The following is a 27239-nucleotide window of genomic DNA, read 5'->3' as shown; positions in this document are numbered from 1 at the left end:
TTTTTATCTAATAATATTTATACAAGTCCACTTCACTGAACTTATCTACTCGGGACAGATTTTCACACTATTATAAGGAATATTTTGTTCCTCGATTTAACCGATGTGAGATCGGTTAGCAAATATTTTGTTCCTCCCTAAACTATAACAGTTCAAGCATACGGTTAGCAAATATTTCTTATAAGGTGCGGGAACCTCTCTCTAATAGACGCATTTTAAAATCGTGTGGTTGACGGTGATACATAATCAACCAAAATGGATAATATTTGTTAACAGTATGCTTGAGCTGATCTAGTTTAGGTTTATCTTGTTTTGTTGAATGTGACTCTCTCTCCTAATGAACCCTAAGGTTAGGATGGATATGTATACTTTTTGTGATTCGTGTTGCATGTTCGGTTACGTAATGAACGTGATAGATGTGCATGCATTTAATATGTAATGTGTAGATAGTCAGATGTGAATGACATGTTGTTAAGTAGATCATGAGAGTGTGTATAAGATCTTACATCGGTTAGGGTGGAAACAGGGGCGGTGTGCCAGAGAGAACGATGAGTTCCAAAAGGGGGTGGATTGCGAGATCCCACATCGATTGGAGAAAGAAACGAGTATCAGTGTGAACGATGTTGGATCTCGAAAGAGGTAGATTGTGAAATCCATTAGCGAGAAAGGAGAGCGAAGCTCAATACTAATTGGGTATGAATTTTGATGGATTAGCTTGGCTAGTGGCCCATTTTAGAGGTCCCATCGCCTTCTTCACTCGTCCACTTCACATTTGTCATTAACTCTCATTTCTCTTTTATCTATTTCTTTCTGTAGCGTTCAATTCAACAAAATCTGCCTGCCATGGCACTACTTATCCCCCAACCTTCACCAAATTTCTTCAGAATTCGCACCATACCCTTCTACATCGCAATCCTTACCTTTCCCATGGCCCAGCTCTCTCTCCTCTGTTTCTTCTTTTTCCTCTACTTCGCCGCCCCCGCCGCGTCTCAGCAGCTCTACTTCGCCGGATTCCACGACGCCGCCGCTGCAGCCAACTTATCTCTCACGGACATCGCCAAGATCGAGCCGAATGGAATCTTAAAGCTCACGAACGACACCAGTCGACTACAGGGTCATGCCTTTTATACCTCCCCTGTTCGCTTCAAAAACTCCTCCGACGGCAAAGCTTTTTCCTTCTCCACCGCTTTCGCCATCGCCATCGTCCCCGAGTATCCAACCCTCGGTGGTCATGGCCTTGCCTTCACAATCGCACCCTCCAAAACCCTCCGTGGATTACCCAGTCAGTATTTAGGCCTTCTCAATGCCACCGATGTCGGAAATTTCTCGAACCATCTCTTGGCTGTCGAGTTCGACACCGTTCAAGATTTCGAGTTTGGCGACATCAACGACAACCATGTCGGAATCAATCTCAATAATATGGTCTCTAATGACTCTACCACAGCTTCGTATTTCGTCGACGACGGACCCATCAAACAAAACTTAACCCTAAAAAGTGGGAGGCCAGTTCAAGCGTGGATCGATTATGATTCCTCTGTAAATTCCCTCACCGTCGCGCTTTCACCGTTTTCCACCAAACCCAAGAAGCCGATTCTGTCGTTTAATGTAGATCTCTCTCCCATTCTTCACGAGTTTATGTATGTTGGGTTCTCTGCCTCGACAGGGCTTCTTGCGAGCTCTCACTATGTGTTGGGATGGAGTTTCAGTATGAACGGCGCCGCCCAGTCTCTGGATCTTTCCTCTTTGCCGTCTGTTCCAGGTCCGAAGAAGAATCACACTGGTTTCACGATTGGGGTTTCCATTACGGCTTTTTTAATCGTGATAATAGCGATTTGTGTTGCTGTTTTCATCATTTGGAAGATAAAAACCGCGGACATAATCGAATCATGGGAGCTCGAAATTGGCCCTCATCGGTACTCTTACAAGGAGCTCAAGCAAGCGACTAAGCGATTTAGGGATAAAGAGCTTCTGGGTCGCGGTGGATTTGGGAAGGTTTATAAAGGGACTTTACCAAATACGAAAACCCAAGTGGCTGTTAAGCGAATTTCTCATGAATCGAAACAGGGTTTGAGGGAATTTGTGTCGGAAATTGCTAGTATTGGTCGGCTTCGACACCGGAACTTGGTTCAGTTACTGGGATGGTGTCGCCGCCGTGGCGATCTGCTTCTGGTTTATGAGTTTATGGCTAATGGAAGCTTGGATAACTACATTTTTGACGAGCCGGATGTGATTTTGAGCTGGAATCAGAGGTTTCGGATCATAAAGGGCGTTGCCTCCGGTCTTTTATACTTGCATGAAGGCTACGAACAGGTTCATAAATCAAAAAGCTAGTTGTTCGTGAGCTATTAAGTGACTGTGAATTTAACTGTTTGTTCATGTTTTCTTTGTTCACATAGGTGGTTCTTCATAGAGATGTGAAGGCCAGTAATGTTCTGCTCGACAGCGAGATGAACGGGAAGCTCGGCGATTTCGGCCTTGCGCGGCTGTATGAGCACGGGGCGAATCCAAGCACTACGCGGGTCGTCGGAACACTGGGATATCTGGCGCCAGAGCTTCCCAGAACAGGGAAGTCCACCACAAGCTCAGATGTATATGCATTTGGCGCACTGCTACTGGAAGTGGCCTGCGGACGGCGGCCAATCGACCCGAAATCGTCGTCGGAGGAATTGGTGCTGGTGGATTGGGTATGGGAGAATTACAGAGAAGGGAGATTACTGGAAGTAATGGATCCAAAATTGAAAGGGGATTTCAACGAGGTTGAAGCTGTTATAATTCTGAAATTGGGGTTGTTCTGTTCGAACGATACGGCGGCGGCACGGCCGAGTATGAGGCAGGTGGTGCGGTTTTTGGAGGGAGAAATTGGCGTTCCCGACGAGATTTCAGCGCCGAGAGTGGTGGAAGGAGGGAAGAACAGTGAAGGGTTCGATGCTTTTGTGAATTCCTTTGCTTCTTCTTCGTTTAACAAGTTTAGCACCAATTCGTTGACTGGAAATCGAGATATGGATATGAGTTTTGCTTCTATTTCCACGTCTCTTTCGCTTCTAAGTGGCAGAGACTGAGTTGTAAACAGCAAAAACAGGTCCAAGTGAGCAAAAAACAGATCAAACAGCTCCAAGGCAGCCAAAATCAAGTCAAAAAATTACGTTTTTCTTTGTTTGATCTGTAAAAAAATGTGATCTTGGAGTCAGAGATTGGGGTCCTCAAATTCTTAGTTGGTGATGTAACCTTTAAGAAAAGTAATGGTTTGTGCTGATGAGTCAAGAGTTTAATGGGTTTGACTCTGTTTCCATAAGTTTGGCCCACATTTGAATGAAATCCTTTTTCATATCTATGTGGGTTACCACTGCTCTCAAAGTTTCAAACCATGTTCTTCAAGCTCGTAATTCTGTGGTCAATGATGGTGGCCTTAGGTTCAGCTTCTTTGAAGGTCTCACTTCATTTTCAATGCCTACCAGCCTGCCAAGTCTATCACTTGATGGGCATGCCCATCATGGCTTGCTAAGTCAAAGTGCTAAGAGTCCAAGCCTACCGTTAATAATATTATCTGTTTTAGCTCGTTACGTCCTACCATCAATTTTTAATGTGTATGTTAAAAAGAAGTTTTCATATCCTTATAAAAAGTATTTCGTTTCACAATTCACCTTCTTTGAAGGCCATTGTACACACAGCTTGATGTTAGACTTTAATACTCATTTGTCTTTATGTTTCGAAAAATTGGACAAAAGACAAAGTTAAACACAAACAAAACAAAATCAGAATAAAGCAAAACATTGAAAATGTAGAAAATAGTGAAAATTTTCACGCTGTTATGTCAAGATTATAAGTTATTTACAAATAGGAAAATGGTACCACAATAAAGAAGAATACAAAATCAACCCTAAAAGAATACAACTAAATGAAGGCTCGGGCGACACCCTTTTGTAACTGTGTAGCTCCCGAGCACCTCCCATTTTTCCTTTTCTTTCTTTTTAGGTACGAGTCGTGGAGAGGTGAAACATTCCACTAGGGAAACATTCCACGAGGGGAAGTCAAAGGAAAAACTCAAAAAAGTACATGAATGTTTTAATTTTCAAGTCCATGTGATTGGGCAAACTGCGCACGTTTTTTAAAAGCATTTATTAATTAAAATTTCATATTATTAGCTGCACTCGATTTTATAATTTGGCATGGGATAAGGAAGTAAGTAAAAAATATTGTATTGAAATAAATAAAATATAATTTTTTTAGAAAAACAAAAATGACGTGGATTTATATAATTGTAATTGTTTGGATTATTCAAATTGAAGACGTGCGGATGGCGACAACGTATAATAATTAATGCTAATTATTTATTTATAAATTAATGTAATGTAATTAGCTGGGTAGTTAAAGGCTCAAAGCGTAAATTCCACGCTCTAACAAGCGGCGGCGCGTTTGCTGTTGAAGGTTCCACGCAATTTACTTTAACCTTAATTCTTTTCGTCTGCTGCGAATCTCTTTGTCTCTCCATTTTACTACAGCACTTAAAAAGGCGAAGCGTTTCTGCAATCTTGGCATCCTTTCTTACGACCATTTTTGGATTCTTGAAGCTTCTTGGCGTCCGTTTATTTATGAGCATCGAATTTGAATCGGTAATTTCAATCAATTTCTTTACCAAACTTTATATAGTTAGGGTTTATTCGTAAAGGAGTTCGTGCCATTCTTTCGATTGATCGATTTTTGGGATCGACATCTTTGTGCTACAGATGCAATGGATTCTTCAGGGTTCGATCTCGGGACCTAGATTCGGTCTGTTGTCCTGTTTCCGGTTGAGAATTCGTTGAAGAATTTGGGTTACCGTCATCTCTATCTCCGTTTGATCATCGATTTCCAGCTACTGCGATGTACCACGACGACGCTTCCGAACCAGTCCCTTTCTTCGTGCCGAGATTGCGTCGCAGCGGAAGAAATAGCGAGGATCGCTCCCCTTTCAATCGTATCATTGTTCTACGCAACCCCTCTAATGTTGGCGCTATTAGTAATAATGATATTGGAGGTGGAGGAAATTATGAGATTTATTATGATGATGGTACCGGGGCTAGCCTGCGCCCTTTGCCTTATAATATATCCGAGTTCTTGATGGGAACGGGGTTTGATCGTCTTCTCAATCAATTAGCGCAGCTGGAGGTGAACGGGGTTAGCCCATTGGAACAACCACCGGCTTCTAAGGCTGCAATCGAATCATTGCCTGTGGTTAAGATTCTTGATAGTCATGTGCCTATGGAATCGCATTGTGCGGTCTGTAAGGAGCCATTTGAGCTCGACTCTGAAGCTCGAGAAATGCCGTGTAAGCATATTTACCATTCGGATTGCATACTTCCTTGGCTTTCTATCCGGAATTCTTGTCCTGTTTGTAGGCACCAGTTGCCTACCAACAGTGGCAGAAGCTCCCCTGCGTCTGCTGAAGACATTGTTGGATTAACAATTTGGAGGCTTCCGGGTGGGGGATTTGCTGTTGGAAGGTTTACTTGGGGTAGGGAAGCTACCCAACATAACCTTCCTGTTGTTTACACTGAAATTGATGGTAGTTTTAGTACCACCAGTGGTGTTCCAAGGAGGATTACATGGGCGTCAAGCGGAGGAAGATCAAACGAAGGTGGTGGTTTTCGTCGTCTTCTACGCAGTTTCTCCTCCTTTTTTGGGAGGTTTAGAAGTTCATCCCGTCGTTCTAGTTCGGGACCTGGTTTGATATGAAGGAGCTTCTCTGCTACGTTAGTTAATAGACGCTCAAGGAGGAATAATCACCCTATGGCCTCCGAGTCCGAGGCGAACTATAAGTTTCCTTCTTAGTTATACTTATACAGAGGTTGAATTCCCACACCATGTACTCTCTTTAGAAATTGCACGACACAGAATGCATAACGGCCCTTTGGACGACGTGTAGATGTCCAATTTTTGTTTTATTAGGTGTTTATAAGCTATACATCAAAAAAGAAATACAGGATTCAATAACTTAAATGTAGCTGACTGGAGAATTTTTGACACTGTGGGAGACATGTATATATAGAGATAGGAAGGGGGAGGGCTGTACAATCTGCCTGATCAACGGTTTTTGGCAGTTCAAGTATTTGGTTGTCTTTTGCTGTTTGAGGACAGAATGATGTCTAGTAGCAATGTAACCTTGTAACTTCACTGCAAAGCAGGTCTTATCCTTAAAAAAATATGAAAATCTACTGTTTTTAGTATGTCTGTTTCCTTATCTTTCATGGTTTTAAGTTAAAAATTCATCTCTCAGACATTGCTTAGAGGCATTCCGTTTCTGTTGTACGATGATTCTTAAGGAACACTTATTGCGTCTTTAGCTTACTCTTATTACATCTTTCTCACAGATTTCATCTCACTCAAGTATCAAAATTACCCCATCCCACCGTTCCCCTGTTCCGTCTCTGGAGGAGGATCCAACCTTTTTAAGGAAGGCAGATTGACAAAGCTGATAGGGTGGGGATAATTTAATACTCAGGTAAGGTCTCTTTTGTATTATTACATTGAAGAACTTTTCATTCAGGGCCATGGTAGAGATTTTTGTTTATAACAAGTTGATTAATGTGCATTATTATCAAACCCATGCTGGTGTACTCAAATAGGCTCTTGGCTCTAGAAAAAGCTCAAGTATTCATTGGCTTTCTCGTTTGAAACCTTTATGCACATTTGTATGTTGGCCACCCACATGCTTGTTATCTTTTTCTTTTGATATTTGTGTGTTTGCCCCAGCCTACATACAACTTAACTAAACTATTCCCATGAGACAATCGTCTAAGCCCACTCCAGTTCACCGATATACTTAATATCATAAATGTAATGTTGGGCTTGGGCTTGGGCTTGGGCTGTTACAAAGCCAGACACAAGGCGGTGTGCTAGAGGGAATATTGGGCGCCCAAAAAGGGTGAATTGTGAAATCTCTACATTGGTTGGAGAGGAGAACGAAACATTCCTTATAAGGGTATAGAAACCTCCCTCTAATAAATGCGTTTTAAAACTATGAGTATATCTGTTAGCGATAGGATTTGATTGTTATAAATGGTATCAAAGGCAGAAACTAGACGGTGTACGAGCGAGGATGCTGGAACTGGAGTTGTTGGGTTGTTATAGTAAAAATCGTTTCTTAATGTAAAGATTCCAATTCAATGCATGTGCAACTTGAGGAGTTTTCTAACTTGATATCAAAACCAAATGTAGCTTTATTCCAAGTGTCGTTTCCTTTATGCTACCAATCAGAGGATACCAAAGTGCTTTCTTTCTTGTATGAATTGTCAGCACAACAGCCTGTACTCCTTTTCCATGGTTGATTACTGGGAGAATGAATGGAAGTTTATTCGTTTTGTTTGCCATAAGAGAAGTAAGTTCACATGTCTTAGAGAACTTTTTCGAAATTTGTGCTGATTCCTGTCTAGTCATGTCATCAGCTGCTGTTGTAAGCCAAGCTATGATTGTTGGAATTTTGTACTGATATCGTAACGTAAAGGACAGAAGGCTCATCCAGATCAAGATGAACCGAGGAGCTCTGTTTTGTTATTGGAAATGGAGGTTCTTTGTATGATGCAAGATGACGGCTTTTCATGTCTTATACCATTTGGATTTTGGATTTTGTCTGTGAGAAGAGACAAGAGACTGGACAATGCACTCCACTAGAAAGTGCAAAGGATGTTTGGATTTACTTACCCATGTTTCTTTGTTTGGTTGTCTAAGTTGGAGTTCTTGACACGTTTTTCCACTCTGCTTTTGTCACTATGAAATGGATTTCGGTTTTTTTTTTTCTTTTTTTGGTGTAAAAATGGAAGTATGGTCCGTTTTGTATTTTCATTTCAAGTGATTCTCTTAAAAATTTCAAAATATGTCTACTAAGAAAAGATTTTCACACTCTTAGTTTTTCTCTCCAATCAATGTGAGATCTCACAATCCACTTATTTGGCAAGTTGGGCTAGTGTCTTTACTGGCACAATCGATAATTGGTTTCGATACCATTTATAATAACTAGTCTCACAGTTTTAAAATGCGTAGGGAGAAAGAATGTTTTATTTTTTCTCCCAATGTTAGATTTATTTTTTGGGTTGGTAGAGCTTTTTTTTTATTTAGTTATAAAATGTATTAACTTTCCAAAAAAATGACACCATAAAATCCAGATGGTGGGCCATCCTTATCCACACAAAACATCAGAGCCTGAAGTCGGACAAAGCCTTATCCATATTTGATCTCCAAAACATCTCTTTATCCATATTCAATCCCATTCTGACCATCAAAATATAAGCGCAAAACCTCGATCCATTCAAACGCTACCTTCGATCATGGCGTCCTTGTGTTCATTTCCACGCATTTCTTCTGCAGATCCCATCAAGCATCCCGCCGCCGCCCCTTTTCCGCCGTCCAATCACCCGAAAAGACCATCAGCGTTGTCTCTCCGGCAGAGCAGCCGCAACCAGAAAAGAACTTCTACGATTGTCGCCGCCATCGGAGACGTCTCCGCTGACGGCACCACGTATTTGATCGCCGGCGCCGTCGCTGTGGCTCTCGTTGGTACCGCCTTCCCTATCCTCTTCTCTCGCAAAGACCTGTAAGCAAAATCTCAATTTCTCCTATAAACCATTTGTTCATATTGAAATCATTTTAAAAATGCCGTTTAGTACCGCTGTTTGAATGGTCTGGTCCTCCGTAGGTGCCCGGTGTGCGACGGCGCAGGGTTTGTCCGGAAGTCGGGGGCGGCGCTGAGGGCGAATGCGGCTCGTAAAGACCAAGCTCAGATCGTTTGTTCTCGTTGCAATGGCCTGGGCAAGCTCAATCAAGTGGACAAATAAATTACTTTATTTTATTTTATTTTTTATTTTCCGCCCTTTCCTAATGTGACTGTAATATAATATTAAAATATATTATAAGTCTATGTACCTTGAGCTTATTAAACATTTAGACTTATAATATATTTTAATACCATACATTCTACTAAAATCTCATGATTTTAATTCAGAAACCTTCCAATTATTAATTTAATGGTTTTGCTGATCTGGCAGGCAATTAAACGTGGCATTACTCTCTCTTAATATAAATATCCACGTGGCAACGTCAATGTTGACTCTGGTTCGGCGACCAATTTACTGACTGTTTGTTCTCCACGTGTTATTTTCATTAAAATATATATTTATAAAATAAAAAATTATAAATTCAATTAATATTGCCAAAAATAATAGAGTTAAATATGTTGCATTCTTGCACTATAATTATTATTTTATTATTCATTGAATTGAAACACCTAGGTGTCCTTTTCCAATAATTTCCCCAAATACGGTAGCCAAATTTTACATTCAATTTTAATTTTAAAACAATTTATAGCCTTCTTAATTACAAATTTATTATTTTTAAATTTGTTTAACTTTTGATTTGAATCTAATAGATGTATTAATTATTATTATTATTATTTTGGAATTTATTGATTTTCTTTTAATAATTGGTCTTTTTTATTGTCGGATCTTTGCAGGGGAGAAGTTTCTCAAAGGATTTCAAAGATTTTATGAACAATCTGTTCTAATAAACCAAAACAGAGCACACGAATTTCCTCAGATTCTTTTCACTCTGCTTCTTCCGACAGCCCCAAAAAACTTGGAATTCCAATTTTCTAGGAAGCAAAGAAGAACATAATGAGGGATTATTGGATAAGTTTAAATCCCTTGAACAACCCATTTCTCAAATATTGTTTCTCTTTCTTCTTAATTTCTCTGGTTTTTGTCTTTCAAAATCCATTACTCTGTTTCTCATTGAACCCAGCCCTTATTTTGCCCCTCAAAACCCAGGTGATTCCGCCTGAATCCGTCTGGCGATCTCCTGACAAGCTCCCTTTCCGGCATAACGTCAGCCTTACCGTCTCTTTGACTGTCGGAACGCCGCCGCAGAATGTCACGATGGTCATCGACACCGGCAGCGAACTCTCATGGCTCCACTGTAACAGATCACAAAACTCCTCTTCTTCATCTTCAACATTCAACCCAGTCCAGTCCTCTTCATACACTCCTATCCCTTGTTCCTCCTCCACGTGTACCGACCAAACAAGGGATTTTCCGATTCCGGCATCGTGTGATTCAAATCAGCTCTGTCACGCTACTCTGTCTTACGCCGACGCCTCTTCTTCAGAAGGAAATCTCGCCGCCGATACGTTTTACATCGGCAATTCCAGTATTCCGAATGTCGTTTTCGGCTGTATGGATTCAATTTTCAGTTCCAACAATGTAGAAGACTCTAAAAACACCGGATTAATGGGTATGAATCGTGGATCTTTGTCTTTTGTTTCTCAAATGGGTTTCCCCAAATTTTCATATTGCATATCGGAATATGATTTTCCCGGTTTGTTATTACTCGGAGATGCCAATTTTTCATGGTTGGCTCCGTTGAATTACACTCCAATGATCCAAATATCCACGCCATTACCGTATTTCGATCGAGTCGCTTACACGGTTCAATTGCAAGGAATCAAAGTTTCCAACAAGTTACTTCCAATACCGGAATCGGTCTTCGAACCGGACCACACCGGGGCCGGTCAGACCATGGTCGATTCAGGCACACAGTTCACTTTCCTTCTCGGGCAAGCTTACACCGTTCTCCGAGACGAGTTCCTGAACCAAACCGCCGGTTCGCTTCGTGTTTTCGAGGATCCGAATTTCGTTTTCCAAGGAGCCATGGACCTTTGCTACCGAGTTCCTACGAATCAAACCCGTCTCCCGCCGCTGCCGGCGGTGACGCTGGTGTTTCGCGGCGCCGAGATGACAGTTACCGGCGACCGTATTCTGTACAAGGTGGCCGGAGAAATAAGAGGGAACGATACGATTTATTGCTTTACATTCGGAAATGCGGATCTTCTGGGCGTTGAAGCGTACGTGATTGGGCATCTCCATCAACAAAACGTGTGGATGGAATTCGATCTGAAAAAATCGCGGATCGGGTTGGTGGAGATCCGGTGCGATTTAGCGGGTCAGAAATTGGGCATGGGCCTGTAATGTACATGACCCGGGCTCATTTGATGGAAGCGTTTTAACTATCGGGGTGGGCTCGGCACTTTATATTCATTAAAATCTAACGGGCTTTCGTGTGTAGTCGTAGGTCCATACTGTTATGGTGGTCCTTCAGCCTTTAATACCGTCCGTGTGTGGGTCCCTTACCATCTGTTTTTATTTAAAAAGAAAACAAAAATGAGTTTGATCTGACGGGTGTAGTGAGATTGAGTGAGCTGCGATGTCGCCACGTGTAAGAATAGATTTTCTTTTCTTTTTTTTTTCTTTTTCCGCCCTACAAATTTTAAATATTCATGAAATATTAATTATTAATATAATATGTTTTTTTAGACAATATTGTATGCGTGACATAAGCTACCAAATATAACTACATTTAATGCATATACATATTTATACTCCACATCAGTTGGAGAGAGAAACAAGTATCATTGAGGACGTTGGACCTCAAAAGATGGTGGTTTGTGAGATCCCATATTGGTTGGAGAGAGAAACGAAACATTCCTTATAAGGGTGTGAAAACCTCTCTTTAGTAGACGCGTTTTAAAAATCTTGAGAGGAAGTCGAAAAAGAAAACCCAAAGAGGACAACATCTATTAGCTGTAAGTTTGGGTCGCTACATTTTGCATATCTTTTGTCAATTCACTGCAGATACAATTGCAAATTGTAACATGATCGTACCAAACAAAGACCGTTGTGATTGTTAACGAGTAGTTTACCAGGCCTAGAATCATTGCTAGGGAAGGCAACCACCTCTTAATTGCAATCGTTAATAGTGTCCAACATAACATGTCCCTACAGTGGATAGATATTGTTATGGATTGACACCAAGAATGGCAAGAGAGGAGTGAGTGGGCGCACATAATTATCGATCCAGACAAGGTAGAGCTGTGTATACAAATTTACAGTAAATGGATAGAAAGGGACGTTGTTTTGGTATGCTCGTTGTTAAGGATTGTTGAAGTTTCAAATTGGTTAGGTAAGAGACACTATGTTCAATACGGATAATATCATGCTAATGAGAGATTTGATGTTTCTATCACTTGTATTCGATGGCTGAGATCAATTGTATAGATCAACGCTTTCTTCAACGATGAGCTCTTTTTCAGCATTGTCAACGATACCTTTGTCGTCATTTTCATCAAACCCTTCAAAATTGATGTCGTTCAAATCACACGGGACAAATAGACAAATAATCATCGTTATATTCCGGAAAGGTTATAGGCTAAAACAATATTTAAATTTATTTTATATTTGAGACCAAATTATTCATTTATTATGTTTTTTTATTTAAGAAAGAGAGTTTATTTTTAAAAGAAATTTAGATATTAAACAAATGGAAATATTATAGTATCACACGCAATTAGCTTCCAAACAAAGTAAATTACTGTTTAGTACCCACCCAAAAGGGCAACGATTTCGTTGAAGGACCAATAAACCAAAGCCCAAATCCGTAAAACGCAATCCACCGGTAGCCGCTCCCCTTTCTACATTTAAGCGCGGTTCTTTGTTTCTGTACATACCATTTCGCACCAGAATAAGTCCTTTCCCCCGCCGGAGCCACCGGACCCTCCTCGCCGGTGGGCTTCCCTCGCCCGCTTCCCAATAAGATGAAGCGGGCCTTTTCCTTCTCTCCTTCTGTCGCCGTCGTCGTCTTGGCAATCTCCTTTATCTACTTCTCTACGATCTTCATCTTCATTGACCGGTGGTTCGGCCTCATGTCCTCGCCTGGAATTATGAACGCCGTCGTTTTCACCGCTGTGGCTCTCATGTGCATCGCCAATTACGTCCTCGCTATCTTTACGGATCCCGGTCGGGTCCCCTCGACCTATATGCCTGATATAGAGGATTCTGAAAACCCTATTCATGAGATCAAGCGTAAGGTACTCAATGCTAGGTTTTTCCTTTTAATTTCTTTTGCTTTCATCGTTTCCTCTGTTTATTTGGTAGCTACGTTCTTTCGCGGAGTTAAAGCTGTTTGGTTTGTGGTAATAAGAATCCTTAGTACAACGTTGATGTAGATCTTATTCCCTTGATCTCATTCTGAATGTGTTTTGGAATTGAAGTTGAAAAAAATTTAGTCAGTGCCATGGCGAATTAATAATTCGGTCCATTATTTCTTGGTTGAGTTTCGCTATCTTTCTATTTGTGTTAGATCAATTAGTTGCCAACTTGTTAGGTAATGAGCAACCTAGCGAATTAAAAGCATGCTTCTATGAGTCCTCTTGATCTGAAAATTATGTAAAGGCGGATGAATTTGTGGAGCTTGATTGGCGTTTAGGAGACTCATTTTCATATAAACAGAACTAATTCATGAAGGAAATTTGTTTTCGTTTTCATTGTTATGAGCTTTGAAGAATTGGATCTTGTTGATTATATTACAGGGAGGTGATCTGAGATACTGTCAAAAGTGTTCTCAATATAAGCCTCCACGTGCACATCATTGCCGAGTTTGCAAAAGATGCATTTTACGAATGGTATGTATCGTCTTTATAACAGTTATCTACCCCTTAAAATTTTGTGTAGGTGTTGTACTAAATGTTGTTAATAAAATGTAAAGGACCACCATTGCATTTGGATAAATAATTGCGTCGGCCATGAAAACTATAAGGTGTTCTTCGTGTTTGTCGTGTATGCTGTGGTCTCGTGTATCTACTCCCTGGTAAGTCATTTGATGCAATGTGATTTAGACTCTCCATTAGCTCATTTACTCATTCGATCTGTTGATTCTTTCTTTGCTTCCGAGCCAGTTTCTTTCCTTGTGTTTTACTTATTGAAGTAGTTGTTTGCTCGCTCCTTATATTGTTAAAATTATGTTTCATTGTTTGTTGGATCTTCAGGTCTTACTAGTTGGCAGTCTTACAATTGATCCTTCTAAGGATGAGCAGCAAATTGGAAGCCCTTTTAGAACTGTATATGTAAATTCATACTCCGCCCTTCTTTTTTTTCCTCCTTTTGAAACTCGTCATGCTTATTTTTCCTTCACTCGGTGTTTGGTTTATATTAGTTGGTACCCTCATTGTCATTGATACAGGTTGTTGCTGGACTGTTGCTAATTCCATTAAGTATGGCTTTAAGTGTTCTTTTAGGTTGGCATGTTTACCTAATTTTGCACAACAAGACTACAATAGAGGTTAGTTTCTAAAGGGTTTTGTTTATTGTCTGTTTGTTTGCCAGTGACTTTCCAATTGAGGCAGATTTAATATGCATTTTGTTTGCCTTCTAGTATCATGAAGGGGTAAGAGCTATGTGGCTTGCGGAGAAAGGTGGGAATGTGTACTCACATCCATATGATCTTGGTGCCTTTGAGAATCTTACCACGGTACTTACTACTGCTTGTTTTTGCTTCCCTTCTTTTGCCTGATTTTTAGGTGAGAGAAATTGTTGATAATTTGAAATGAAGTGGGGGTCATTTAACTTAAATGTTCGTTTTGACACCTTAAAAAGGAAATGCTTGAGGCTTATTCATGTCTATGGTTGATCATGAAGGATAGGAAGTATCGTGAAGCGTGGAAAATGTAATGTATTTGCTGCATAATGAATTTACTTAATTGTCAGGCTTTCATCTTTTTTGCTTTCAAACGTGACATTTATTAGATTGTTCAACCTATAATGCATTCATCCATTGCCTGGTAGCTTTAATGGACACATGAAATATAACAGATGGGGCTGCATAAATATAGTCCTTTTTTATCGTCTTCAAAAACGTTTGTAACTATGGTTTTCTTAACTCGATATTTTAAAATATAGCTGGGTGTTGGACTACCCAGAGTCTTGCCTTTATGCTATCTGAGCTGTTCTATCTCATTTCAACAGATTCTTGGCCCAAATATATTAAACTGGATATGCCCTATGTCGAGACATAAAGGCTCTGGTCTTCGCTTCCAAACGGCCTATGACAAATCAATTAGCACATCGAAGTGAAAAGGAAAGTTTCATTTCTACCCTAGACATTTGTTTTAGAAGAACGAGCTATGCAGCCCTCAACCACCATCAGGGATTCATATTTACTGAGGTCTTCACCCAGGGATGGTTCTTTGAAGAACCCAAATCTCAGACAGCATTGTGACGGTTGAAATAGATACATTGCCATGACTGCCGTGACTCATTGGCTAGTTACTGAGATTATCTATTCCAACCTTTTTCTTGTCAACATCAAGAGCTCAGCAAATCTGTTTCAGGTATCATTTATCCTTTCTTGTTTGTTTTTAGGGGAAAAAAAAAATACCATTTGAAGTTAGGGTCTGCAGAATGTCGAGGACGACGCAGTTCATAGGTTGATGTAGAAATGAGAGATCCCAGATGTGGGCGGGTGTTTGTGTACATGAGTTTATTCAACACGCTAACAAATTGTTTTGTGTAGTTGTAGCTCCTTAACTTATAACAAAAAAGGAGGTAAAGTGCAATTAAGATGAAGGAAATATTTTGTTTTTTCTTTGAAATCTTTCATTTGTGGTATTACTGCTTAGTTTTTACTTGTTTCTCCATCGAATTCTTCACTGTGATTGAAGCTAATGCTCTCCACATTCAAAATTCTCAAGCTTTTTTTGTCAGTTTTTATTTCTGACTAGAAATGGAGGATTGATGAAGAAGCCAGAATCCACCACATCAATGTACATTCATATACTAGATTCTTATAATTGCCTTCTCCTTCCTTTATTAATCTTGAGGTGAGAATTTCTTTTCCTTTTAATCTGGCGTTTATAGAATGAGATGCATTTATATGAAGTTGATTAACCAATACCTCCTTTAGTTCCTGCCATAAAAGAAGTGCTCTATTATTTGATTTCTTTCTTGTTCTTTATGTTGTTATGGAGAATCAGAATCAAGCTCTTCCTCCTCTTCTTCTCTACCTCGTGGGTTTACATTAATAAAACTCTATAATTTGATATATGTCACGGGGTAAATATATCCGACTGTTGGAATATGAAGCCCGTGTGATTTGAAACGGAAGCTCATGTCGTCTCTGTCAAATGTTGACATTGTTCAAAATAGATCATGTGTCTTTCTTTTGCCAAACACTGTTGATTGTTCTATAGCCATTAGAGACTAAAGTATCCCGATACTAGTAGAACTCCGTCCAAATTGATAGCCTCTACGATAAGCAAGCTCTGGAGTCTCAGACCCCTAATATCCTTCTCCAAATCTAACGAGTTTGACACTCTTGTTGAGAGATTTGTCATCCAATCAATGGCTGCTTGCAAATTTGGCTTTAGCTTTATCATACTAAGAAAACAGAACAAGGTAATTTTTTCTCGTTTACAAAAACAGGTTTCATCAAGGCGTCCATCATTCAGAAACATTTTCTCTGTTTTTATATTTTCTAATTTTACAATTATTACAAATAAGTAAATTGAAAAATATGTAATTTCAAAGATAGGTCTAACTTGAACGATCTTCGTGATAAAATTTGTACTCTATTAATATTTGAATATAATAATATCAATGGAGATTTCAGAACCCTATGCTTAAATTGAGTTGGAATTACTTTCCCTACATTATCCGGAACCTAAGATTCTGAAAAGACGAGCAAATGCAAAAGACAATTTCCCAATGCAGCTACCAACCGCTATCCCTTTAAAACAGCTCAGTGATGAGAGGAATGGGGTTGGGGGAATGGAGGAAGCAACTCCCTCGGGCCACCCACGTGAACTCGAAATGGACGTGTCTATATCTCTCAGTGCCGCGCACCAATTAGCCCCAACTCCCCCAACTTTGTTGCCCACTCTCTCCCCCCCTTTTCTGGGTCTGATTTGATTTGAAAAGATCGCTAAACACTCTCCTGCGAACTGACCCATAATACCAACCTATCACACAAATCTTCGACCCTTTATATACCCAGAACTTTCCTCTTCCTTTTCTGGGTTTCTGGGTTTGCGTCTCTGAATCTGATCGATTTTCTTGTCTTCCGGATTGAGATGGAGGAGAAGGAACACAACCCAACTGAGATCAACAGGTTTGGCATCTGGTTTTTTAAAGATTCTTGCTCTAACCGACTCTTTTATCAGTTTTCGAATCTGTTTCTTGTACTGTTTAATCTTGGTCTAGTTCTAAAACGTTGGATGTGGATCGAGATGGGGTTTTTGATTCATTTCTGTTGCTTAATGTTTTTAGCGTCTGATCATTGGATTTCACTTATTCCCCGTTCTAGAACCTCCCTCAACCCTATATTCATGAAGTAATCTATATTCATGAAGTAATTTTGTGAGAGATTGAAGCATTTTCTCTTGTACTTCCTGTCTTGCATCTTTTATCCTGTTTCTTGTCTGATGAATTATGTTGTTTTTTGTTAAATTTTGCAGTTTCTATGAGATTTCCAAGAAAAGAAAACTGCCAGCTGAACACTTGGGCTTGCCTTCACCAAAACATAAACACATCAATGAAGCCTTCTCTTCCAAATCTGTCTTTCTTCATGGTGGCCTACCCGAAACCGAGCTTATGACTGTACAATTCTCAAAGAGTAATCTAAATGTAATGTGTATCGACGAGGGGTCGACGCCTGAATCGTTAAAAGATAGCAATAGCTTCAGCGACCAGTCCGATTCTGCAACATCGGTATTCTGTGGAGCAAAATTGGAACTGAATCAGGCTTTATCTTGCACACATGATAGTTCTGAAAGCACCCATTTCTGTGTTGGAAGTTCCACAGCAATGGAATCGAGCTCGACCGAACAGGAAGTAGCGTTTGCGAGCGTGGAGAGCAAAATGGAAGCAATTCACAAAATTCAGGAGCATATGCTAGAATTGGATAGCCATGAAGAACATGTAAATGATGATCGTGAGCAATGTACAGAGCAGGAACTTGAGGATCTTTTCCGTTCGAACGGGCTGAACCCGAATACATATGCTCTTTCGTCCGGTAGATGGACAGTAAACCACGGTAATAAACACATGATCCATAAGAATTTTGATCCGTTCCATGTGCATTCACATTTATCCATTTACTAAATCACACTCAATTCTCTTGATTCAGAAGCTCAATCAAGAGCTAGAACACCAACGATCGATCTAGAATTCGAGCAGTTCTTCTCTATGTTGATGCTATAGCCGTGAATGCGTTCGTTTGACTATGAGCTAACCAAAATGTATATAGTTCAAATGCCATAGTCTTTATTAATTACATGGATATCAATTCCATGTTGATGCTGTAACTCTGAAGTTTACAGAAACAACAAAATGAAGAATCAAAGAGAGAAAAGAGGAGAGATTCGTGAAGAGTTTATACAAAAGGCAGGTTTTATTTGTTCTAAAGAAAACAGAGAAAGGAAACAGAGTAAAGGAAACCCACTCTGTTTCCTTAAAACAGAGCACACACGACGAAGAGGGATAAAGAAAGGAATCTGGGGATGTTTTAAATTTACAAACATTGAAGAAAGAACAAAAGGAAAACCCAGAAATCAACACTTTGGAAGATCGGCTGGCGGCGGCCGTAGTTTCTGGTCGGATTTTGGGCCGTCGAGGACAATCCATGCCATTCTCAGCCCCCAGCTCGTGTGGACGTCAAAATGGCAGTGCATGAACCAAACCCCTGTTAACCAAAATTTGAATGTGATATAAAAATGGAACATTCTGAATGGTGAAAGACAAATTGTTACCTCACCTGGGTTATCGGCGTAGAAACGGAAGGCCAACCAGCCGCCGGCGGGAACGCCGGCAGTGTTCCTCTCAACCGGGTCAACCAGATTGAAATTAGCTGGATCCTTATTCATGTCGAAATTCCCAAAACCTTCTCCGACTATAAAGAAATTATATCCATGAAGATGGAGCGGATGACTCTCTGCCCCCAGAATACTCGTCCCCTGTAAAACGACTTCCACGCTCGCATTAAACGGCAGCACTACCACACTCGTACTGTTACTCACAAATGTATTATTGAGCGGCACTCCGGTGTAGTTGAAGGGAAAAACCGGCTTGCCGGAAAATTAGTTCGGTAAACCCCATTAGTCCGGCGGGAGAAATACGCCTGCAGAATCGCCGTCTTCGGCAGGGCAAAAGAGACATTATTAACAGCGGCAGCGAATTTCGTACCGTTGGGACCTTGACACGTGACGTTTTTCGGACATGGGGCAGTTCCAAGTCCGACGGTGAAGAAAAATTTCCTGTCGACGGTTTGTGGGACATTGGCAGGGAATTTAGCATTAGCAAGAGACCGGAATTTCCTCGAGAAATTGGCGACGAAATTCGTGTCGTTAATTGCCGGGAGATTGGGAAGTTGAGTGGTCGGAGTTGGGGTGGTGGGTGAGTCGCCGTACTGGAGGATTCCGATGGTGGTGGAATTGTCGAAAGTACCCTGGCCAGTGAAGTACGGTCGAGCCGCCATGAGGAAACTGGCGTTGGTGAAATTGGGATTTGTTTTGAGAAGAACATTGGAGGTTTGGCCGGGGGTGAGCAATATCACGTTCGTTTGGAAGGGCTTGACGTAAACGGCGTCGGCGTCGACGACGGTCAGAGAATGGTTGGCGATGGTGAAGAAAAGCTCGTCGTTGAGTGCAGCGTTGATTAATCGGAGTAGGTATGTTTTTCCAGGCTTCACTTTTAGCTTGAATGTATCTGAAAATCAAAATTTAATCATTTTTAGTGTGAAATAAACAAGATTAATGGAGGGATTAAAGTGATTACCGTTAGAAGAGGAGCAATTATAAAGAGGGCCAGGGAGTCCATTAATGGTGTACGCATCAGAAACATTCGGCGCTCCTCCGGTCTGCAGCGCCTGCTGAATCACACTCTCCGGCTTCACATTGAACCACTCACCGAAAATGATTGGGGCTTCTCTGTGGGGCTTCTCGAACGGATATGACTCATTCCGGCGAGGGAGGATGATAATGGCGCCGTGAATTGTAGCTCTGAGCCACGAGATATGGCCGTGCCAAAGCAGAGTTCCTCTTTGGCCGTTGAGTGAAAAATTGTAGGTGTAAGCTTGGCCGGTCTGGATCGGACATTGGGTCACATAAGCCGGTCCGTCGGCCCAACCGGTTCGGATCTGCCGGACGCCGTGCCAGTGGATGGTGACGTTCTCAGCCACGTGGTTGATGACCTTGATCAAGACTCTGTCGCCTTCTCTGGCCACCACCGGCGGCCCGGGGAGCTGCCCGTTGACGGTTAGAATCTTCACCGTATGGCACAGCCTTGTCACGTTCTGGTACCCTATCTGTAAAACCCGCCGCAAGTCATTATTCCACGCTGTTCCGGTCAACTTTTTTTTAAAAACATTATTTTATATTTAAAAATAAATAAAAAAGAAAAGAAAAGAAAGATGGCCATACATTGAAAGTGTAGTGTCTGGTTATCCCGAACGCAAGCTCCGGCAAGAAACACGACAGAAGTGAGAGAAAAACAGTCAGAGCCGCCATTGATGAAGGCTCTGAAAGGCGGATGGCGGCCATGGAAATTCAGTAGCTGTGGAAGAAGATGAATAAATGGGGGTTAATAAATAGAGAAAATTTGATTTTTATTTTATTTTATTATTATTTTATAATTTCACACAGTTTAATTTGAACAACCATGATTATGCTTTATATTTCTTTAAAATTAAGGAATTTCTTGTTGAATTGTTTCATTTCATCACACTGTTCTTCTTTTTGTTCCTTGTTCTTTTGTAGGTATACATTTAAGTTTAAGTCAAGTTAATTATAGAATATATTTCATTTCTATTTATACGTAATTATCTCTATATATGTTCGTGTTAAAAAGAAAATTACATGAAATTAATGCATTATTAACATCTAATTTTGTGTCTAACCAAATTTTTTAATTCATTAAATATAAAATTCAATTTTAAATGTAATATATTAGTTAATATTTTAATGTTTTATTTATATTTGGGTCTTTACTTAGACATGAAATTTAAGATTTATACCTCCTTTAATAATTATTTAATATTTAAAAATAAAACATATTTTTTTACCATTTCTTTACAGTGAATTCTTTAATTCTTAATCAGATTTTAAAAACAAAAATTGGTTTTTTTTAAAAAAAATAAAAATTTAGCTTGAAAAATAGTGTTTATAATTACTAAAATGCGACAGTTGTATTAGACAAAAATATATATTATTAAATAATAAGTTAGTTAATTTAAAAATAGTTGAATATATAAAAATTGAGAATTTAGGAGTTTTTAAGTTAATAATTTATCGTAATATGGGCGGCTTGGCTATGGGGACAAAGATGTCTCATCTAATTGGTCTTCTATTTTGCTCTTTCTCAGCGTAGAGGAATTTCACCGTGCATTTTCTTACGTTAAAATGTCAATTTTATTCTGTTTCTTTTTGTTTGTTTGTTCTTTTTCTTTTGTTTTATCCATTTTTGTTGGACTTCTTTTTATTTTATTAATTTTTTTTTCTTTTTAACGTTCTTGTGTATAGTCTCTAAAGACGTGTTAGGTAAGTTGTTTTGGATTGAAAATTTTAAAGACCAACCTCAAAATGGATTTCGATTTCTTACTCGAATGACTCAACTAAGGATTGCAATTCAACTCGACCCAACTTTATATTTTTGGGTTGGATGTCATTTTTCTTTTTAACATTGAACCGTACATAATTGACATTAAAAAATATCATGTTTATTAATTAGGTACAATATCGTGGTAACACTATTGATAGAACTCATTTCATAATTTCCCCAATTTCATAATTTCATATGAATATTACCTTAATTTCTTGTATTTAAAAATGTCTTTCAAATGTAAAAAATAAAACTAAAATTGATTCACTAAAAAAAACAGAGCATCAAAATCAGGGGGTTGAAAATACCCATCTTTCGTTGGATCCCGCCTTCTTGTTCGGCGGCGGCGGACAGTTGACCGCCGCCGCAATCCGCCACTCCTACCTGGTCGGCGTCGAACACTCTTCCTCGTAATGAAAAGTCGTCTGTCTTTAGAAACAGAGCTTATTTGGTTGTGTTTGTGAGAATATGGTGAGGTTTTGGAACCCTAAGAGGAGCGCCGCCATGGACGGTGGCGAGAGGAGGCGAGGGAGTGGGGATTGGAGGTGGCGGTTTTGAAATTTTGGTTTGAAGTGGAAGTCGTCTACAAAAACATTACATTTAAAAATAATTTCATTGGGCTGAAATGGGCTGCCCCAATAAAGCCCATATTTAAGAGAAGCCCATAGCTCTAGACGTGATAGTTGGGCTTGAGGCCCAATTCAAGGTCCATCAACAAATGAATGAACCCCATGAGCAATTAGAATTAGGCTCTGTGCCAGCTCAGCCTAGCCAGCCCCAAAAAGTGAAGGCTCGAGTTCACCCGAGCTCAATCCCAACCAGCCTAATCCATTACTTAAGCTTATACAAGGTTGACTCTGGGTTGACTCATTTGAACCCGAAAGTTAATATTTAAATATTTTCAAAATTTTCAAACCAAATTTATTATATTGAATAAATCTTGGAAAAAAAAATATTGAATTTTTGTTTCTTTTTAATTATCAGATAAAATAATAAAAAATGAATTAAGGAGTGGTATTAGTAGTTTTTTATTTATTTCCTCTACCATCTTTAAAAAAAAAAAGAATTTATAAAATAATAAATAAAATATATTTTTCTCTCTCCTTGTTTGAAAACTTCCAGAGTCAACGAAAGCAGCCCATACTTTTATTTTATTTTAAAATTAAGAGAATTTCATTGGATTCCAAATTTGTTGGGTTGTATTTATTATTAAAAAAATTAAATAAATCTTGGAAACGGTGCGTTTTGGTTTTATTTTGTGGAGTTTGGTTTGGAATTTTTGTGGTACACAAAATCCAAAGCATCTCAGCCATATGCCTTTCTTTGTGGCTTTCAACTTCAACCCATCTTTTTCCTCTACTTAACTCAACTAGTTTCTCCCAATTTCATAGCCTAACGTTTTATTAATTTCTCCAAAAAGAAAAAAAAAACACTAAATGTTCGTATAGTTCGATGGTTGTCACGTGAAATTTAGTGTCCATTCATAGACATCCACAAAATTTTTTAAATCGAACAATCATATAAGGCGTAGAAGCTTAAGAATCTAAGAGAAATGTGTTCATATCTATCTCTCAATTAGAGTGTTCATGAGATTTATTGTTCTTATCGATTTTGTTATCCCTTATGGATAAGGGGCAATGAAGTAAAATACTTTATTGTCCGGAGTTTTGTTTTCGAGTTGTATTAATAATAACTCGTTAGAATTTGTTTCAAAGTACTCTTAAACTAAAAAAAATATATATTTAAAAATTTTAAAAAATAACCTCAGAGTTAGCTATAGATAAAAACGGTTAATATTTTATTTCAAAAATATTTTAACTTTCACTCCAAAGTTTAATTACCCTAAACCCTAAACTAGTACCCTTAAGCTTTTAGAAATAAAAAGTTTTTACCATATATAAAGGGTAGATGGACGGTTTCCATCGGTAAGAACTTTTAGAATTTATCTTGATAAAGGTTAAGGATGTCGATACTACTTTTAAAAGTTCATGAGTGTTTTTTAAATACAGTACTAACCGTAAGGATATTGTGAAGTTCTTATAAAAAAAAAAAATTGAAGAATATTAATGAAATTTTTTAAACAAAATATTAACGGTTTCTATCCAAAACTAACTCTAAGGGTATTTTTGGAACATGAATTACATTACACCTTCAAATGGCGTATAAACGACTTTTTATTAATGATCCCTGGAACTATATTTAAATCAATCCGTATATTAAATTAATTCAAGTTGGGGAGATTTAATGTAGTGGGTGTATAAGTAGAATTCATATAAGTTGAGGGGCTAAATATAAATTTTAATATTTGCATATTATGGTGTGAAAGGATAATATTCCATAATTTGGAGGGTTCCTAAGAAAGTGACACATTTAAATAGAAGGAAATTAAATGCATATATGGACAAAACAAAATGGGGTTTCCTCTCCAACCTTAATGGGCTCCTTGTTGGAATGCAGACAACCAATGCTCGAGGAAATAGTCAATTTATAATTATAAACTTCGGAGTTCTATTAATTAAAGTTAATTTAAATATCAATTTTAAATATATGAAACATTTTTAAAGGGCAAATCTGTAAAACAAAACATCGATAATTCTGTTCTGCAATATTTGAGAATCACCGTCAATATTACGGTGTAGGTCTAGGATAATCCTTTGTTCCACAGTTTGAGTCTATTTACAACTAGTCAATTAAGAATTCTCAGATGTACTAGGACTAGCAAGTGCATCTTTGATGCAGTCATCGATTCTCCCGAGAGGTCACAATTACCGCAAGCAAACGTATTAATGACGAGGAACACATTTTTGCTATTCTACTAATACTTGTACTTGCTATGCTATTCTGCCGAAGTCTGGCTGAGGAAGAATTACGGGGCGTAAAAGAAAAAAATATGCTGATTCGGGTTGGGTATACTATATTTAATTTGAAAACGAAACATCCCGGATAAGAATATAAAAACTTCTAATATCTATCGGTATCATAATTAATATTAATAATAATTTTTCAAATAATAAAAATACATAAAATATTTAATCAAAATATGTAAATTAATTACATATAAATGATATTAGTTTAAAAAAATTAGTATATAGTAATGAACATAATATAAAAATATAATTATCGCAGTATTAGAATTGTGATTAAAAATTAAATTATATTAAATTAAAAATATAATTAAAATTTGGAATTTGCTCATCCAAAGTGAATTTATCGTAATTATAAATAATTAAAAAATAATAATTTTGGGTTAATTATTGATTAAGTTAGTGGGTTTGTCTTGTTAGTGCTTTTGTTGAGCTTATAAGTCTTTGTTTTAATTAAACAACATAAAATACTATGGAAAAAAAAAAAAAAGGTGAAAATGACGATTTATTTATGGTGTATTTTATTTTGTTATAAAATAATGATTTAAGTTTTTAAAAAAATAAACATGATTCCAAAGAGCATATAATTTTATATATTTACATACGTCAAGGCAAATAACCCTATTTTCCATCATCAAATATATCACATAATACTATATTATAAAAAGTAAAATGAAATAAATGTAACAATAAGTGGTTTTGGTGGGATGGGATAAGTACAACTATCAAAGTGTCACAAATTGATTTTATTTTCATAATTAATTATTTAATTTCAACTAATTTACAAATCAATAAATATATTTGAATTTTATTTTTAATTGAAAAGTATATCGATTAAAATTTAAATAATTAAAATCTAATAAAAACCTAATTGTCCCTCTTATATAATTAAAAATTATTAACCTTTCCATTAAAAAAAATGGAATTTTTTTTTCAAAACTAAATAAATTAGAGTTTCGGCTCTCGACTTGAAGGGGCATTATAGATAAAGGGCAGTTTTAAAGACGGTTTAACTCACGCCACATGCCATAAACTCACCAAAACTAGTTTTTTTTAGATCTCGTTCCGTTTGCCAAAAAACGATCTAAACTAACTATTTAAAGCCAAGAAATGAAACGACCCTTACCCCGCTCCATATATCACAATTGAAGATGCTTATTGAAAAAAAATAGAATCGGAAGAATAGATTTGAATTATATCCGTTGATGTATCTTTCGAACAAGTCAACCAAACAAAGTCAGCAATAATATGCATTATTAACATAAACCATATAAATTATAATGTTTATAATATAAAGTCGTGGTCACAGCCAGCCCAAATGGTTCATATAATTGAGAGAAAGAGTTGGAAAATTGTTCTTTAATAAGACCCAGCAGAGCAATTCCATCACCTTTCTCCCTTTTTCAATTTTTTATAACAAAAATAAAAATAATATAATATATTAATTATTCAATTATTTTCTTCTTGTTTTGCTTGCCCAAAAAATAGATCCCTAAAGAATCTATGTACCTTTCATAGGGGTTTATATGTGATTTTTAATCTCATTTTATTATTACGATGAATCGTATATTATACACATCATCAAACTCTACACGAAATTTCTAAACTTAGGATCGGTTCAATCCTAGGTTTGGAACCGTCATTCGAAATCGTGCAGTGCAAAAAGAGGTAAGTTATGAACAAATCACGAAAATTCTTTTCGGTAGTTCTAATAGCGACAAGCATAGAGAAAAATGTCTCTATCTCGACAATAAATTTTGAAAATATCTCCCTAAAATTAAGCAACGAGAAAAAGACGTGAATAAAAAGATATGTCACCCACCATTAAAAGAGTTTTCTACTTTTTCCATCCTTGCATGGTTCGGCCTCCCTCTATGTTTTATAAAATTGATCAAACAACATTCAAACGTAAGGATTAAAAAAATAAAGCGATAGACATCGTGAAATTATTGAAAATTGGTGTTGAAATTTGATGATGTATGGTTTGAATAATGAATTAATTTCTCTCTCATGGGGGTCGTAGTGTCGTTGATCTATGATACACAATATATTTGACTCATCATTTTCGTTAGGTTATTAATAATTCCAACTCTCCTTCCTACCCTTATCCCGTTCTTGCTAAAAACCCCTCGGTTATTACTCTATTACTGAACTACCCTTATCGTGTTTTTGAATGCATAAATTACACGGATGAACGGAAATGAATGGTGAAATTATAAGAAATAACTGAATATACGTAACTGTTATAAATTTAAAACGTCACGATAACTTAAAAGATTTGATTAAAGGAAGAAAGGAAATGTATAAAAGGGATTAAAATAGAAAATAGGATGGAGAAAGGTGATATATTTGCAGGGCGTATTGAACAAGAAACCATCGCCAATAAATGATATCATTTTTGCATTACATTTTGTCGTCTATTTTGGTGCCAAAATTGAGGGCCCAAACCCTTCTAATCGTTCTACCATTTTGGTATGATTTTTTTTAACATTTAATTCCCTAATTATTTATTGCATTTTTTTATTTCTCTCAATAATTGGTGGGAAAAAAAAATCAGAAATTCTGACGTGGAATTTCTACCTCCATTCTATTTTTTTTTAATTTTAAAAAAGTACCCATCAATATATTTGAATTAAAAATATTTTTATTTTATTTTATTTGATATATCCATAAAAGAGAGGAACATTATTGGTACGAAATAAAAGACATGGAAGCTATAAACATAGTACGCAACAATTTGATGCATTAATGGCCACCAAGTGTTAGGAGTAATTATCTCGATGAAACAAAAAACCCATTTCAAAGCTCTATAGTTTAAAACTTTTACCGACCGTTTGATTTAACATTTTGTTTATGATATTTGAAAAAGATGAATGGAATCAATGTTGATCACAAGTGAAGAAAGTAGATGACATGATTATGTCCCCTTTTC

At 37.8% G+C, this 27239-nt stretch overlaps 7 protein-coding genes across 9 annotated transcripts; 6 read left to right on the top strand and 1 right to left on the bottom strand.

Moving 5' to 3' along the window:
• The first annotated feature begins 751 nt into the window (after window positions 1-751).
• LOC111470270 (L-type lectin-domain containing receptor kinase S.4-like) lies at window positions 752-3347 on the top strand. The gene is made up of 2 exons (XM_023115828.1): window positions 752-2310; window positions 2397-3347. The coding sequence occupies exons 1-2, from the start codon at window positions 844-846 to the stop codon at window positions 3057-3059; spliced, it is 2130 nt and encodes a 709-aa protein (XP_022971596.1). The 5' UTR covers window positions 752-843; the 3' UTR covers window positions 3060-3347.
• Window positions 3348-4386: 1039 nt separating this feature from the next.
• LOC111470273 (E3 ubiquitin-protein ligase RDUF1-like) lies at window positions 4387-6203 on the top strand. The gene is made up of 2 exons (XM_023115831.1): window positions 4387-5740; window positions 5827-6203. Exon 1 carries the CDS (start codon window positions 4861-4863, stop codon window positions 5710-5712), a length of 852 nt encoding a protein of 283 aa, XP_022971599.1. The 5' UTR covers window positions 4387-4860; the 3' UTR covers window positions 5713-5740; window positions 5827-6203.
• A 1953-nt stretch (window positions 6204-8156) lies between these two features.
• On the top strand, window positions 8157-8997 carry LOC111470276. Its single transcript, XM_023115833.1, has 2 exons — window positions 8157-8566; window positions 8669-8997. Exons 1-2 carry the CDS (start codon window positions 8301-8303, stop codon window positions 8805-8807), a joined length of 405 nt encoding a protein of 134 aa, XP_022971601.1. The 5' UTR covers window positions 8157-8300; the 3' UTR covers window positions 8808-8997.
• A 50-nt stretch (window positions 8998-9047) lies between these two features.
• On the top strand, window positions 9048-11270 carry LOC111470272 (aspartic proteinase PCS1-like). Its single transcript, XM_023115830.1, has 2 exons — window positions 9048-9084; window positions 9482-11270. Exon 2 carries the CDS (start codon window positions 9642-9644, stop codon window positions 10989-10991), a length of 1350 nt encoding a protein of 449 aa, XP_022971598.1. The 5' UTR covers window positions 9048-9084; window positions 9482-9641; the 3' UTR covers window positions 10992-11270.
• A 1196-nt stretch (window positions 11271-12466) lies between these two features.
• On the top strand, window positions 12467-15688 carry LOC111470200 (probable protein S-acyltransferase 16). The gene is made up of 7 exons (XM_023115734.1): window positions 12467-12886; window positions 13388-13480; window positions 13564-13665; window positions 13844-13921; window positions 14038-14136; window positions 14230-14325; window positions 14820-15688. The coding sequence occupies exons 1-7, from the start codon at window positions 12614-12616 to the stop codon at window positions 14925-14927; spliced, it is 849 nt and encodes a 282-aa protein (XP_022971502.1). The 5' UTR covers window positions 12467-12613; the 3' UTR covers window positions 14928-15688.
• Window positions 15689-16451: 763 nt separating this feature from the next.
• On the top strand, window positions 16452-18367 carry LOC111470174 (protein FAR-RED ELONGATED HYPOCOTYL 1-like). Of its 3 annotated transcripts, none has more exons than XM_023115690.1 (4): window positions 16452-16959; window positions 17306-17883; window positions 17977-18032; window positions 18137-18367. In XM_023115690.1, the coding sequence occupies exons 1-4, from the start codon at window positions 16922-16924 to the stop codon at window positions 18152-18154; spliced, it is 690 nt and encodes a 229-aa protein (XP_022971458.1). In that variant the 5' UTR covers window positions 16452-16921; the 3' UTR covers window positions 18155-18367. The 3 variants fall into 3 exon arrangements, with proteins under 3 accessions (XP_022971458.1, XP_022971459.1, XP_022971460.1); XM_023115691.1 differs by having other exon boundaries at window positions 17977-18075; window positions 18168-18367; XM_023115692.1 differs by having other exon boundaries at window positions 17977-18075; window positions 18161-18367.
• Window positions 18254-20502, bottom strand: LOC111470172 (laccase-17-like). Its single transcript, XM_023115689.1, is given in 5 exon segments — window positions 18254-18531; window positions 18604-18918; window positions 18921-19553; window positions 19623-20151; window positions 20267-20502. Coding segments are annotated over 5 exon segments (1728 nt in total). The 5' UTR covers window positions 20387-20502; the 3' UTR covers window positions 18254-18400.
• Between the last annotated feature and the right edge of the window lie 6737 nt (window positions 20503-27239).

The sequence above is a fragment of the Cucurbita maxima genome, unplaced genomic scaffold, assembly GCF_002738345.1.
Source record: "Cucurbita maxima cultivar Rimu unplaced genomic scaffold, Cmax_1.0 Cma_Scf00043, whole genome shotgun sequence".
Taxonomy (NCBI): domain Eukaryota; kingdom Viridiplantae; phylum Streptophyta; class Magnoliopsida; order Cucurbitales; family Cucurbitaceae; genus Cucurbita; species Cucurbita maxima.
The sequence above is the reverse complement of the archived record's forward strand: the minus strand, read 5'-3'. Positions and strand labels throughout refer to the sequence as shown.

Excerpts from the sequence above, each read along its gene's own strand:
- LOC111470270 (XM_023115828.1), top strand. The coding sequence starts at position 844 with ATGGCACTACTTATCCCCCAACCTTCACCAAATTTCTTCAGAATTCGC. Across the intron at positions 2,311-2,396 it reads TGCATGAAGGCTACGAACAG|GTGGTTCTTCATAGAGATGT; the intron begins GTTCATAAATCA and ends TTGTTCACATAG.
- LOC111470273 (XM_023115831.1), top strand. The coding sequence starts at position 4,861 with ATGTACCACGACGACGCTTCCGAACCAGTCCCTTTCTTCGTGCCGAGA.
- LOC111470276 (XM_023115833.1), top strand. The coding sequence starts at position 8,301 with ATGGCGTCCTTGTGTTCATTTCCACGCATTTCTTCTGCAGATCCCATC. Across the intron at positions 8,567-8,668 it reads CTCTTCTCTCGCAAAGACCT|GTGCCCGGTGTGCGACGGCG; the intron begins GTAAGCAAAATC and ends GGTCCTCCGTAG.
- LOC111470272 (XM_023115830.1), top strand. The coding sequence starts at position 9,642 with ATGAGGGATTATTGGATAAGTTTAAATCCCTTGAACAACCCATTTCTC.
- LOC111470200 (XM_023115734.1), top strand. The coding sequence starts at position 12,614 with ATGAAGCGGGCCTTTTCCTTCTCTCCTTCTGTCGCCGTCGTCGTCTTG. Across the intron at positions 13,922-14,037 it reads GCCCTTTTAGAACTGTATAT|GTTGTTGCTGGACTGTTGCT; the intron begins GTAAATTCATAC and ends TCATTGATACAG. Across the intron at positions 14,137-14,229 it reads ACAACAAGACTACAATAGAG|TATCATGAAGGGGTAAGAGC; the intron begins GTTAGTTTCTAA and ends TTTGCCTTCTAG.
- LOC111470174 (XM_023115690.1), top strand. The coding sequence starts at position 16,922 with ATGGAGGAGAAGGAACACAACCCAACTGAGATCAACAG. Across the intron at positions 16,960-17,305 it reads AACCCAACTGAGATCAACAG|TTTCTATGAGATTTCCAAGA; the intron begins GTTTGGCATCTG and ends TAAATTTTGCAG. Across the intron at positions 17,884-17,976 it reads TAGATGGACAGTAAACCACG|AAGCTCAATCAAGAGCTAGA; the intron begins GTAATAAACACA and ends CTCTTGATTCAG.